The sequence below is a fragment of the Erythrolamprus reginae genome, chromosome 6 (genome assembly GCF_031021105.1).
Source record: "Erythrolamprus reginae isolate rEryReg1 chromosome 6, rEryReg1.hap1, whole genome shotgun sequence".
NCBI classification, from domain to species: domain Eukaryota; kingdom Metazoa; phylum Chordata; class Lepidosauria; order Squamata; family Dipsadidae; genus Erythrolamprus; species Erythrolamprus reginae.
The window spans coordinates 77418692-77433755 of NC_091955.1; the positions used below are offsets into that span (position 1 = coordinate 77418692).

At 42.7% G+C, this 15064-nt stretch overlaps 1 protein-coding gene across 2 annotated transcripts in view; it reads right to left on the reverse strand.

The window, feature by feature from the left end:
• Nucleotides 1-15064, reverse strand: part of DENND2A (DENN domain containing 2A) — a 93883-nt gene that overhangs the window by 27778 nt on the left and 51041 nt on the right. The window contains exons 7-12 of one of the 2 annotated variants that reach the window (XM_070756337.1): nt 12308-12401; nt 9906-9956; nt 7932-8119; nt 6498-6607; nt 3362-3431; nt 988-1065 (exon numbers count right to left, since the gene is read on the reverse strand). In XM_070756337.1, coding sequence (XP_070612438.1) covers nt 988-1065; nt 3362-3431; nt 6498-6607; nt 7932-8119; nt 9906-9956; nt 12308-12401 — 591 coding nt within the window. Of the gene's footprint in view, nt 1-987; nt 1066-3361; nt 3432-6497; nt 6608-7931; nt 8120-9905; nt 9957-12307; nt 12405-15064 lie in introns of both variants that reach the window. The other variant, XM_070756336.1, reaches the window with a different exon arrangement.

Consider the following 15064-nt stretch of genomic DNA (forward strand, 5'->3'; position numbering starts at 1 on the left):
GCCCGCTGCCAGCCGCCTCCATCTAAACATAAACATTCCCCTCACAATCCCTCCATCTATCAGCGACAGGAAGAGTGGAGGCACAGGGAACACTTACTGACCAATCACCTTCTAGGATTCATCCCGACCACTAGCGATGAACCAATAGCAGGCCGCCTCTCATCCACACCCAGGAAGGTCCCCGCTCAGGCTGCCGCGTAGTTGTCTTTGTGTGGCCGCGGCGAGTAGTTGAAGCTGCTATATTATCAACTACAGGTGTATGTATAATATGTACTGTGTTAGAGTGTCATTTTGGTTGGTGGTGTGCCCCAGGATTTTGTTAATGTAAAATATGTGCCGCGGCTCAAAAAAAGGTTGAAAATCACTGAACTAGACAATGTTGCTTGGTGGGGCCTAGGGGAAGAGCCTTCTCTGTGGCGGCCCCGGCCCTTCAGATTCAACTCCCCCCAGAGATCCGTACTGCCTCCACTCTCCTCACCTTCCGCAAGAGTCTAAAGACTCATCTATGCCATCAGGCTTGGGGCCGTCAGATCCTAGCCCCGGGCCAAACAAATGTAATGTATCTTTACTGTGTACATGGTAGTGTCTGATTTAAATATTATTGGGATGTTAGATTAATTGCTTTTAAAGTAATTGGATTGCGATGTTGTATTGCTTTTATATGTTGTGAGCTGCCCCGAGTCCTCGGAGAGGGGCGGTATAGAAGATAGATAGATAGATAGATAGATAGATAGATAGATAGATAGATAGATAGATAGATAGATAGATAGATAGATAAACTGGCCTTTTAAAAAAGCACTTGAGTGAGATTCTTATTTGACATCAGCAAACAACTGTACTGAATTATCAGTCGGGACCAGGTGTTCATCTTTGGTTTGAGTTGCATTCCCAATGGTCAGTATGGAGTGGAACTGGCCAGAGCAGGATCTCTCTCCTCCTCCCTCCCTACTTGCTTAGGGGATGGTTTGCATGGTCTTTCTCCCTTACCTTTGAGAAGAGGTTGAAACACCCCAAGCGGCTGACAATGCAGTAAACTTCTGGGAGACGTTTCCCTTTCCCACTGGGCTTTCAAGAGAGACAGACACAACACAGATATACATAAACAGACAGTGATGAACAAGAAGAAACCAAAATCACAATAAACTTCTATGCATAAAGCAGTTCTTCCAACTGATTACTAGAGATAACCCTCAATTCAGGACTACAACTGAGGCCAAAATTTCCATTACTAAGTGCAATTGTTAAGTTTAAGTTGTTAAATGGGTTATGCCTCATTTTATGACTTAAAAAAACACTATGATGGTTAAGAGAATCACTGAAATTGTTACCATATTTCTTGGAGTATAAAGACACACATACACACCAAAGAGCCTGAAAATTTGGGTGCCTCTTATACTCCAAATGTAGCTTTTTCAAAGCTTTTTTCCCCAGCCCTAATGATGTGCTAGAGATGCTAATGATCTTCCTGGCTTGCAGGATTTTTTCATTCCTCCTCCCTCCAAAGAAGTTTTTTTTTTCCAATGCTACGTTTTTGCAGGCTTGTTTTCATTACTACTCACTCCGAAAAAGTTTTTTTCAGCCCTAACCAGGGGATAAAATAATATAATATATTAATATAATATATTAATATAAAATAATGTGCTGAAGCTGACCAGACTAAGGATGCTAGCCTACCTTGTAGGTAGATTTCCCCCCCTATTTTCCTCCCCCCAAAACTAAGGTGTGTCTTATACTCTGAAAAATACGGTAAGCTAATTTGGCTTCCCCCACTGACTTTGATTATCAGAAGCCAGCTGGAAATGCTAGAAATGGTGATATAAACCTCCTCCATAGTACAACTGTCATAAATACAAGCCAATTGCCAAGCAACCAAATTTTGATCATATGACGCTGCAACACTCATAAGTATGAAAAACCATTTCTGAGTGCTGTTGTAACTTTGAACTGTCACTAAACGAATGCTTGTAATACTCAGTGGTTCTCAACCTTTCTAATGCCGTGACCCTTTAATACAGTTCCTCATGTTGTGGTGACCCCCAACCATAAGTCTAGCGCCAATTCTCCCAACAGAGCTTCAAGCTGATTGGCAGGAAGTTCAGAGGAAAACCCCCACTCTAAACACCTGATTGGTCGGATTGTAAAAATATGTTCCAAGGCGCCAGAATAGAAGTTTTCTAACACCAGGGGAAATTTGTCTTTTCCCATAGTCTTAGGCAACCCCTGTGAAACAGTCGTTCGACCCCAAAGGGGTCCCGACCCCCAGGTCTATCTGTACCAGAGGTGTCAAACTCACAACTTCCCCCCCTTCACTAAACTGAGCGTGGTCAGCGTGTGGCACATTTGGCCTGTGGGCCATGAGTTTGACAGTCCTGATCTATACACTTCTAAGGCCCCTATTTCCTGATTTACAGCTAGCCTTTTGTGCTGGATTGTTTCCCATAATCCTAATACACGGCTAATTTTTCTAAATAGCAGCAAACTGCAAAAGGTTGCCTAAGTTACATAGAAAGATAGAAGATTGACGGCAGAAAAAGACCTCATGGTCCATCTAGTCTGCCCTTATACTATTTCCTGTATTTTATCTTAGGATGGATATATGTTTATCCCAGGTATTCAGTTACTGTATATTTACCAACCACGTCTGCTGGAAGTTTGTTCCAAGCACCTACTACTCTTTCAGTAAAATAATATTTTCTCATGTTGCTTCGGATCTTTCCCCCAACTAACTTCAGATTGTGTCCCCTTGTTCTTGTGTTCACTTTCCTATGAAAAACACTTCCCTCCTGAACTTTATTTAACCCTTTGACATATTTAAATGTTTCAATCATGTCCCCCCTTCTGTCCTCCAGACTATACAGATTGAGTTCATTAAGTCTTTCCTGATAAGTTTTATGCTTAAGACATTCCACCAATTTTGTACCCCATCTTTGGACCCATTCAATTTTACCAATATCTTTTTCTAGGTGAGGTCTCCAGAACTGAACACAGTATTCCAAATGTGGTCTCACCAACTCTCTATACAGCGGGATCACAATCTCCATCTTCCTGCTTGTTATACCACTAGCTATGCAGCCAAGCATTCTACTTGCTTTCCCTACTGCCTGACCGCCTGTTACAGAGTATAGTACTGCATTCCATTAAAGTAAAAACAAAAATACCATTAATTTTCTAGCTACATGATTTCAGATATTCCATAACATCGATGAGACAGAGAAGAAAGCTTGGATTTGGCTGCAAAAACAGAATTATGATTCAGCAATAATAGCCACAAAGGGTGGGTCAAAACCTTTTCTTCCCTCTCTGCAAAGGAGGCCTGCGAGACCATCCTACTCAATTTCTGAAGGCGAAACTAGATAGTTACCAGTATTCTTCTGCAGTACCCAAATCTTCGGCTGCCATCTTCACTAGTCAAGACAAATGAAAATGTCTCACTGAAAAAGAGAAAGTTTTAAAGAAATTTTCTTCAGTGACAAGGTTATCTTCAGTTCTAGAAAATGTGTGTACAGTATAGAACTTATGTATTTGAAAAGTATATATATACATCTTTTTCTTTTTACAAGCCTAAATAGAACGATATAAATTTCTGTGCTGCCCCTACACTTCACAAGGAACTTGCATTATATATTTGCTATCATCCTAATCAGTGTTCCCTCTAATTTTTTTGGGGGGGAGCGGCGGAAAAATATAGTGTCTGAGCGGCCTCATAAAATTTCAAAATAAAATACTGTGCTGTGTGTCTATAACAGTGAGCTCATAATAGGGCAACTCTATCAATATCAAAATGCCACTTAAATAGCTGAGCTAGTTTCAAACTAGATTTTGATTTTCTTTCTCTCTTCCTTACTCCCATTCTTTTTCTTTCTCTTCTCCTTCCTCTCTTTTTTCTATCTGTTTCTCTCTCTTCCTCTCTCTCTCCTTCCCTCTCACTCTTTCCCTCTCGGCTTCTGGGCAGGTTTGGAAAACTCTGAGTTGATGATGATTTTTAAATGAGCGATTGCTCACTGCTCAGCTTAGAGGGAACTATGATCCTAATTAAGATCTTGTATGTTTAAGACAAAGGGAAAAAATGTCATTCATTCATGCAATAAAGAAGAGGAGGTCAAATTATTCTACAAAGCACCAGAGGGCAGGACAAGAAACCATGGATGGAAACTAATCCAGGGGAGAAACAATATGTAATTTAGGAGAAACCTCCTAACAGTGAGGACAATTAACCAGTGGAACAGCTTGCCTTCCGAACAGTCACTTGTCTGAAATTATATAGTGCAAACCTTTTTTTCCTTGGGTGCCAAAAGCTCCATCCATGCGCTATTGCATGTGTGCGCATGAACACACCCTTAATTCGATGCCCCCATTCCTCAACTCCGACATGTATCTCCGAGACCGCCTTCTGCCGCACGAATCCCAGCGACCGGTTAGGTCCCACACAGTTGGCCTTCTCCGGGTCCCGTCGACTAAACAATGTCATCTGGCGGGACCCAGGGAAAGAGCCTTCTCTGTGGCGGCCCCAACCCTCTGGAACCAGCTCCCCCCGGAGATTAGAATTGCCCCCACCCTCATTGTCTTTCGTAAACTTCTTAAAACCCACCTCTGCCGCCAGGCATGGGGGAACTGAGACATCTCCCCCGGGCCTATACAGTTTATGCATGATATGTTTGTGTGTTTGTTTTCTTTTTAAGAAGGGTTTTTTAGTGACTTTTAATTATTAGATTTGTTATATATTGTGTTATTGTTGTTGTGAGCCGCCCCGAGTCTACGGAGAGGGGTGGCATACAAATCTAATAAATAATAATAATAATAAAAATGTATGCATGACCCTCCCAAACTGCCCCATCCCGGTACATGATGCCCTGTGCTCCCCTATTTCCCAACTTTCAGTGAACCTGGTAGACCCGTTTTTCACCCTCCCCAGGCGCCAGAGGCTTCCTTGGAGCCTGAGCAGGACAAAAATGGCCTCCCTCACACCTAGGAGATTCTCTGGAGGCTCCAAATGGCCTCACAGATTCTCTGCACGAGTCAAAAATCAGCTGGAGTTTGCGTGCTGGCAGATATGGTTCCCCGTGCTGCCTGTGGTACACATGCCATAATTTCGACATCGCAGGTATAGTGTCTCCTGTTTGAACAGAGGCCTGGACTAGAAGACCTCCAGGGTCCTATTCTATTCTATTCTATTCTATTCTATTCCATTCCATTTTCTATTCTATTCTGTCCTGTCCTATTTTCTATGCTCTATTCCACTCCATTCTTCTAAATGGGATCAAGATAATTACATGTTTTGGGTCAAAATAATTATTTTTGTTTTAGGGATTCTTTCAACATCTATTATTTAGATGTTAGATTATATTATCTAGCCGCTCAGAGTCCTTTTAGAGTGAGCGGCATATAAATACAATAAATAAATAAATAAATTTATTTCTCTATTGTAATTACATTCTGCTTTTTTCCCCTGCAGTAACTCAAGATAGTTTTCTAATAGAGGAATACTAATTCTACAGTGCATCCCTACTAATTGCCTTTCCCTACTGGCACTTAGATGGACAAGTCCATGCAATTTTACTTGGCAATGTTTAGATAGATGTGTGCAGTTATACCTATTTAACATTGTAGTTCTTTGTTCTCCAGATTATACATAAGGACTACTTTAAAAACACTGCTAACATTGTGACTAATTCTGTAGCTTTCATGTTACACCTTGCTTCAGTTAAAGACAAAACAAGAATGGATTGGATGGCTGAATAAATGCACTGATTCCCTAAATATTTCCGGCCACTAGTTTTGTGTTTGTTTTTCAGTTGTTCACACTGAAGTCAAAACTCATTTCGACTGTTATCATTAAAAACGATTGGGTACAGTGGTACTCCTACCTACAAATGCCTCTACTTACGAACATTTCTAGATAAGAACATGGTGTTCAAGATTTTTTTGTGCCATTTTTCACTTACAAACCCGAGCCTCCAAAACTGTAACCGGAAAAGGCAGGGAGAAGCCTCCATGGGGCCTCTCTAGGAATCTCCTGGGAGGAAACAGGGCTGGAAAAGGCAGGGAGAAGCCTCCCTGGGGCCTCTCTAGGAATCTCCTGGGAGGAAACAGGGCTGGAAAAGGTGGGGAGAAGCCTCTGTGGGGCCTCTCTAGGAATCTCCTGGAACAGGGCTGGAAAAGGCGGGGAGAAGCCTCTGTGGGGCCTCTCTAGGAATCTCCTGGGAGGAAACACGGCTGGAAAAGGTGGGGAGAAGCCTCTGTGGGGCCTCTCTAGGAATCTCCTGGGAGGAAACAGGGCTGGAAAGGCAGGGAGAAGCCTCCGTGAGGCCTCTCTAGGAATCTCCTAGAGTACAGTGGTACTCCTACCTACGAATGCCTCTACTTACAAACTTTTCTATTTAAGAACCGGCTCACAGAACAAATTAAGTTCGTAAGTAGAGGTACCACTGTACCAATAAATCTAGCATTATCTGCAATGGCAGTTTAGAAGCTGGCAAGGAGAGGAGAAAGGAACGTGCCTGCTAAACTGAGAAACAGGAGCCCAGTCTTTCGCATCAGGGAAGCAAAACTGTGGAATGGCCTTCAGCTGGTCCTCCGCCTCCCTCATGAATTTGAAGGAGCGTTCAAGCTAGCAGAAAAAAAGAAGGAGGAGAACATTTTTAATTATTTAGGTAGAAGCATGAATCCCCCTCCTCCTCTCTCCATCTACCTTGCTTCCTAAATAAATAGAGAAGTGATGATAGAGAATAGACATCCGTTAACATAGCTGTTTGCCTAGCTCAGCTCATCTTTGTCTTAACAAATGTCACTCAGCCAATCAGCCTCCCTCCCCCTTTCCTCCCATTACAGCCAAATCTTGAGAATTCCCTTATCTTGCAGATTTCTTCTATCTTTTAACTACTGACTAAACCAGTGATGGCAAACTTTTTTTCCCCTCGGGTGCCGAAACAGCTTGCATGCGCACTATCACACATGCATGAGTGCCCACACCCATAATTCAATGTCCGGGGAGGGCAAAAACAGCTTCTCCCACCTGCGGAGGCACTCTGGAGGCTGAAAACAGCCTGTTTCCCAATTTTTGGTGGCCCCAGCAGGCTTGTTTCATCCTCCCCAGGCTCCAAAGGCTTCCCTGGAGCCTCGGGAGAGTGAAAATGCCCTCCCCCATCCCCCTGGAGGCTCTCTGGAAGCCAAAAATCAGCCTCTGGGCAAGCCAAAAAATCAGCTGGCCGGCACATGCATGCAGGTTGGAACTGAGCTAGCCAATGGCTCATGTGCCAGCAGATATGGCACTGCGTGCCACCTGTGGCACCTGTGCCATAGGTTCACCATCACTGGACTACACCAATGCTGATGTCCTTATTTTTTAGAATTTCATTCTGTTAGGGAATTATCAACAGACAAAGCAAACTGCCTCAGATCTGGCAGGGAGTGAGCAATGTGAAATCATAGGCTCCCGGTGTTTGTTATGAGCATAACTGCTTAAATCAGCAGCACAGATTTACATCAGCCTCTGGAAAGGGATGCAAAACCTGTAATTGAAATCCAGAAATAGACTCTGCATTGTTTCAAGAGACAGCAACAAACTTCACCTTAGAACACAGGGATACACTAGAAAGTTCTAGCTAGCCCATTCACTTGCTTCACTGCCCTGTCTTTTGTGACTATCACTCTCCCTAAAAATGTTGTGGACCTTTGGCTGCCCACCAATTGGGTCAACTTCCTTAATCTGGCATCTCCAAGATGTGCGTAGTTTCAACTTCTAGAACAGAGGTCTTCAAACTTGGCAACTTTAAGACTTGTGGACTTCAACTCCCAGAATTCTCCAGCCAGCTGGTTGGAGAATTCTGGGAGTTGAGGTCCACAAGTCTTAAAGATGCCAAGTTTGAAGACCTCTGTTCTACAATCCTTCTTTTGCTTCTCTCTGAACAGGCTATCTTCATCATATGTCCTACCTTTAATGGAAACTGCTGGGTAACTTCAGGGACGTATGGTGCGCAAGCTTGCTTCTTGTGTAATGACACAACAACAAAATATTCAAAGAGCTGCCTCTCTTGATACTCGATCAGGTCTCTCTCCAAGGTGTGATACTTGGGGGCTTGCTTCAGGCGAGATTTTACATGAACAAGGCGTTGACTGTGAGCTACGGAAAAGGTAAGCCAACAAAATCAACACAACTGTTTTGGGTGCGGTTCCCACAGCAATTAGACGTTCTGTTTTTCGTCAAACTACAAATTCACCATGAATTCAGCCAGCCTTTCTTAACCTGGTCATCCTCCAGATGTGTGAACGTCAATATGAAGGACGAAGTCCACCCAACTGAAGGGCACCAAAGTTCAGGAAGGTCAACCTAAATATTCTGGAAAGTTGTTTTGTAACCAGGATATCAAAATATTTTGAAACATTATACAGAGAGAATCAAGTTTAAAATGTAGTGCTGTTAGTTGGTGAATATGACAATTTTTTTTACAGAAAATGGGAGACCACATAGCCCAAGAGTTGGAAATATGCTGGATCACTCTTGAAACGGACAGACTTGAGCAACCTTTAGTATAAACAGCACACTCTGGAAAATAAATTATAGAGTTGTAGAGTGGTAGCATAGAAACATAGAAACATAGAAACATAGAAGACTGACGGCAGAAAAAGACCTCATGGTCCATCTAGTCTGCCCTTATACTATTTCCTGTATTTTATCTTACAATGGATATATGTTTATCCCAGGGATGTTTAAATTCAGTTACTGTGGATTTACCAACCACGTCTGCTGGAAGTTTGTTCCAAGGATCTACTACTCTTTCAGTGAAATAATATTTTCTCACGTTGCTTTTGATCTTTCGCCCAACTAACTTCAGATTGTGTCCCCTTGTTCTTGTGTTCTGTTTCCTATTAAAAACACTTCCCTCCTGGACCTTATTTAACCCTTTAACATATTTAAATGTTTTGATCATGTCCCCTCTTTTCCTTCTGTCCTCCAGACTATACAGATTGAGTTCATTAAGTCTTTCCTGATATATTTTATGCTTAAGACCTTCCACCATTCTTGTACCCTGTCTTTGGACCCGTTCAATTTTGTCAATATCTTTTTGTAGGTGAGGTCTCCAGAACTGAACACAGGATTCCAAATGGGGTCTCACCAGCGCTCTATATAGCGGGATCATAATCTCCCTCTTCCTGCTTGTTATACCTCTAGCTATGCAGCCAAGCATCCTACTTGCTTTTCCTACTGCCCGACCACACTGCTCACCCATTTTGAGACTGTCAGAAATCACTACCTCTAAATCCTTCTCTTCTGAAGTTTTTGCTAACACAGAACTGCCAATGCAATACTTAGATTGAGGATTCCTTTTCCCCAAGTGCATATATCAATTATTAAATATAAGGATATCAAACTTCACCAAACTGATTGCAATTGCAGTTCATCCACACAACTGAAACACTTTAACACATAATTATTTTTACCCATAACATCTATAGCCCTAAATACATTTATATGAATATTTTCCTCAAGTTGGAACTTATTTTTGGACTACAAATTCCAGGATTCCTAGCTACCATGGCCACTGGCTAAACTGACTGGGAATTGTAGGACTTGTGTTCTGACACCACCTGAAAGGCTCCAGATCTGGAAAAGCTGCATTGGGATATAAAACTCATTAAATATTGACTTCTAAATACACATTTTAAAGATTGGGCTGTATGTCAGATAATGGACTTTTTTTAGGGATATGAATGTTCATGTAGCCATCATAACAGGCAAATAATCAATAATTCACTTTTGCAATAATTAAAGTCATCTATAGGCATCAAACATATCCAGTTATTTTGCGCAGGGGGGGAAAAAACTAGAAGGGGAAAGCCCACAACTTTCAATCCAAGAATTGGCTTGAACTTCTTGGATTTCTCTAAAGTTCATTCCCAAATGATACCTCTTTGTTTTTCTTCTGTATCACTGTCTGATTCACTATTTTCATCTGTAACTAGAAGGAAAAAGAAAAGAACAGTAAACATCACGTTTCTAAAAAAATAATTATTGTTTTCTGAATAGCAAGCAAAACCTAGAATGGATCATGGAATCAGTTCTCACAAAACTCTCATACTCCCAAAATATGTCTAGTTGGGGTGGCTAGAAGATAAGTCAGGAATTATAAAGAAATTTCTAGAAAATTGCAGTAAATCATTCAGATTTTTGTTTACTGGGAGCAACCTCAAACATCATCAAAATTGGGTTGCTAAAATGAAGAAAGATTGGAAAATGGAGAGAGGAATCTTGTATAAAAGGGCAATGAGCTCAGTTCCTAATTGAAAGATGATCAGGGAACAGCCAAAAAGCAATGCACTTTGCTTTGGTTAACGAATGATTGTAAAAGACCAAGTAGAATAGTTAAGTCCAAAGTTCTGACAACTCAAATGTACCCTGTAACAGTACTAGGATATAGGGCAAGTACAGTAGAACCCCGACTTACGAAACTAATTGGTTCCGGAAGGAGGCTCGTAAGTCGGAACGCTCGTATGACGAAACATTGTTTCCCATAGGAAACAATGTAAAGTCAATTAATCCGTGCAACAACAAAAAAAAACGCTGCCGCCGAATGCGGAAGTTAGCGTTCAGAGACAGCTGCGAAGCGGCGCGCGTGTTTTAAAACGTGGCAGCCGGCCTGGGGGGCTAGGGGGCTTCCCCCCGAGCCCCCCAGGCCGGCTGCCACGTTTTAAAACACGCGCGCCGCTTTGCAGCTGTCTCCTGAAGCCGAACGCAGAAGTTAGCGTTCCGGCTTCAGGAGACAGCTGCGAAGCTGCGCGCGTGTTTTAAAAGGTTGCAGCCGGCCTGGGGGGCTTGCCAGCACCCCCCCGAGCCCCCCAGGCCGGCTGCAACCTTTTAAAACACGCGGGATACGAGCGCCAAGGAGCTGTCTCCTGAAGCCGAACGCGGAAGTTAGCGTTCGGCTTCAGGAGACAGCTCCTTGGCGCTCGTATCCCGAATGTGAGCTCGGGAGGCGAACAAAAATGTCGCTCCCCTCCCAGCTCTTATCTCGAGTAGCTTGTAAGTAGAGCTGCTCGTATGTCGAGGTTCCACTGTAGTACTAAACAGTAATAGCACTTAGACTTATACAGTGGTACCTCTACCTAAGAACGCCTCTACTTACGAACTTTTCTACTTAAGAACCTGGTCATGGAATGAATTAAGTTCGTAAGTAGAGGTACCACTGTATTTATTTATTTGGATTTATACCACATTATACAACTTTATAGTGCTTTACAGCCCTTTCTAAGCAGTTTACAGAGTCAATGTATTGCCCCCAAAAACCTGGGTCCTCGTTTTACAGACTTCAGACAGATGGAAGGCTGAGTCAACTTTGACCCTGGTGAGATTTGATCTGCCAAACACCTGGCAGTCGGCAATTAGCAGAAGTAGCCTGCAGGACTGCACTCTAACCACTGCACCACCACGGCTCAATATAGAAAAGAGGCAATTGAAGCAGTAGCATCATGTCCTTCATAATTGGCTGTTATTAAAGAAATCCCTTTAATATCTGTTCTGTCTTGCTGTCAGGTAGACTCCTCCCAAAAATTCACAGGTACAAATTTCAGACACACACACGTTTGAAAATTCAAAACAATGTTCTTTATAATGAAAATTCCCTTAAACTAAGCCCTCTTTGGGTATAGCAAAGAGCACTCGTCTCCAACCAAACTGGTAATTTGTACAAGTCCCTTATCAGTTCTGTGATACTTAGCTTGCAGCTGTGAGGCAATTCACAGTCCTTCTTTCACAAAGTGAAACACACTTTGCTCTGGTTTAGTTTCAAAGCGGGGAAAAATCAGCACACAAAAAGTCAAAGTCAGTAAAGCAATCACGAAACACAAGGATCAGATAATCCTCCACAATGGCCAAACCCACAGGCTGCTACTTATAGCAGCCTCACTAATTACCTCAGCCCCACCCAACCACAGGTGGCCTCATTTTCTTTGATAATAATCTCTCAGTTGTTGCTGCCCATGCATCGCTCTCCGCATGCGTGGCTGTATCATTAACTCTTGTTCTGAATCCAAGGAGGAGCTAGATAATTGATCTCCTTCTGAGCTGTCTGCCACACTCTCCTCCTCCCTGTCACTCATGTCTTCTTGGTCTGAGGAGCCTTCATCAGCAGATTCCACCGGGAGCAAAACAGGCCTGCAGCATGTGGATGTCTCCCCCACATCCACAGTCCTTGGGGCAGGAGCTGGGCCAGAGCTAACCACAACAATATTGGACAATACTGAATAGGCCCAAAGGTCAAGTCCAGGTCAAACTGCCCGCAAAACCAGTGGTCCAACAACAGATTTTCCTTACCTCTCCCTGAGCTTGATTCTGTAGATTGTGACAGTCTCTTGACTCGCTTCTTCCCTCTTCGAGCCTCATAAATGGCATTGATTTTTAACACCAGCTGCTTAATGTTAAAAAGAAAAAGTAAGTGCTTTCTTTTTTCCACAAATCCAGTTGTTTTTTTTAATGATGTCCATATCATTTTGTCCACCAAGGCAATTTACAGGTAGTTTTCAACATATGTAACTAGAGACTAAGGAAGTTGATGTTGATAGACAAGCTTTGTCGCCAAGGTGACAAGGGATTAAACATTTTTGTTGTCTGAAATGTTTAGATAATATTCAGAATAATATTAATAACCTTAGACACATGCCTCCCTAATTTGTTAGAGTACAGCTAGTCTTCAATTCAATTCAATTCAATTCAATTTATTAGATTTGTACGCCGCCCCTCTCCGAAGACTCGGGGCGGCTCACAATATTCCATCGAAAACAAATCTAATATTAAAAAGCACATAAAACCCTATCATATTTAAAAAAGCAAACAACATATACATACCCAAACATAAATATAAAAAAGCCTGGGGGAAAGGTGTCTCAACTCCCCCATGTCTAGCGGTATAGATGGGTCTTGAGTATTTTATGAAAGGCAAGGAGTGTGGGGGCAGTTCTAATCTCCGGGGGGAGTTGATTCCAGAGGGCCAGGGCTGCCACAGAGAAGGCTCTTCCCCTGGGGCCCGCCAAACAACATTGTTTGGTCGACGGGACCCGGAGAAGGCCAACTCTGTGGGACCTTATCGGCCGCTGGGATTCATGCGGTAGCAGGTGGTTCCGGAGGTACTCTGGTTCAATGCCATGCAGGGCTTTAAAGGTCATAACCAACACTTTGAATTGTGACCGGAAACTGATCGGCAGCCAATTCAACTTAACACCACAATTGAGCCCAAAATTTCAGTTGCTAAGTGAAACATTTGTTAAGTGAATTTTACCCCATTTTACGAGCTTTTTTCCCCGTAGTCGTTAAGTGAACCATAAGTTAGTAACTTGGTTATTAAGTGAATCTGGCTTTCCCATTGACTTTGTTTGTCAGAAGGTCACAAAAGAGGATCACCTGACCCTGAGACAGTGCAACTGTCATAAATCTGAGTCAGTTGCCAAGCATCTGAATTTTGATCCCATGACCACACGGTCATAAGTGTGAAAAACAGTCATGTCATTTTTTTTCCAGTGCTGTTGTAACTTCAAATGGTTACTAAACAAACTGCTGTAAGTTGAGGAATCTCAATACAATGGTACCTCTACCTAAGAACGCCTCTACTTACGAACTTTTCTAGATAAGAACTGGGTGTTCAAGATTCTTTTGCCTCTTCTCAAGAACCATTTTCTACTTACAAGCCCGAGCCTCCGAAACTGTAACCGAAGAAGGCAGGGAGAAGCCTCTCTAGGAATCTAATGGGAGGAAACAGGGCTGGAAAAGGTGGGGAGAAGTCTCCGTGGTGTCTCTCTAGGAATTTCCTGGGAGGAAACAGGGCCTCCACCCTCCCTATGATTTCCCCAATTGCACGTATTATTTGCTTTTACATTGATTCCTATGGGAAAAATTGCTTCTTCTTACAAACTTTTCTATTTAAGAACCTGATCACGGAACGAATTAAGTTTGTAAGTAGAGGTACCATTGTATTTTTTTTTTTGAAAAAGTTTTATTTACAAATATTATACAGAAAAAGGGAAGGGGAAAAAAAGAAAAAGAAAAAAAAGAAGTAATAGAAAAAAAACCACAGGAAAAAAAATACATCAAAAATACATATTAAAATATATTAGTTAAAAAGATACAATTCTATGCATTTGCATAGGCAATCTGGAAAGCAAAGTCATTTGGAAGCACTTCCCCTGATCAATTGACAATTGCTTCAAGGATTATATGACAAGGTGCCACATGGAGCCATATCGGAGGGCATGAGAGGCGTTGCTCTATCTCAGCTCCAGCACACATGCCCGTGCTAGCCAGCTGATTTTCAGCCTTGGGGAAGGCCATTTCGCCCTCCAGAGGCTTCAGGGAAGCTTCCTTAAAGCCCCAGAGTGGAAAAAAACATCCAATGGACAAACCAGAAGTTCGGAAAAATGGACTTCCGGTTTGCCCATTGTGCTGTTTTTTGCACTCCAGAGGCTTCAGGGAAGCTTCTTAAAGCTCCAGGGTGCAAAAAACAGCACAACAGATAAACAGGAAGTCCGTTTTTCTGAACTTCCGGTTTCCTCATTTGGCCAATTTTTTCACTGTCACAGGCTTCAATGAGGCATGCGGACCAAAAAGGCTCACCATCACTGCCCTATAATCTTCAGATGTTGGTGAATTAATGTTAATGTTTTATTCATTTTAATCCTTTACTATCTACATAGCTCAATTTTGGAGGATAATTGCTCTCTACATGGGGCTACCTTTGAAAAGTGTTCGGAAACTTCAGATCGTGCAGAATGCAGCTGCGAGAGCAGTCATGGGCTTACCTAGGTATGCCCATGTTTCACCAACACTCCGCAGTCTGCATTGGTTGCCGATCAATTTCCGGTCACAATTCAAAGTGTTGGTTATGACCTTTAAAGCCCTTCATGGCACTGGACCAGATTACCTCAGGGACCGCCTTCTGCCACACGAATCCCAGCGACCGATTAGGTCCCACAGAGTAGGCCTTCTCCGGGTCCCGTCAACCAAACAATGTCGGTTGGCGGGCCCCAGGGGAAGAGCCTTCTCTGTGGCGGCCCCGACTCTCTGGAACCAACTCCCCCCAGA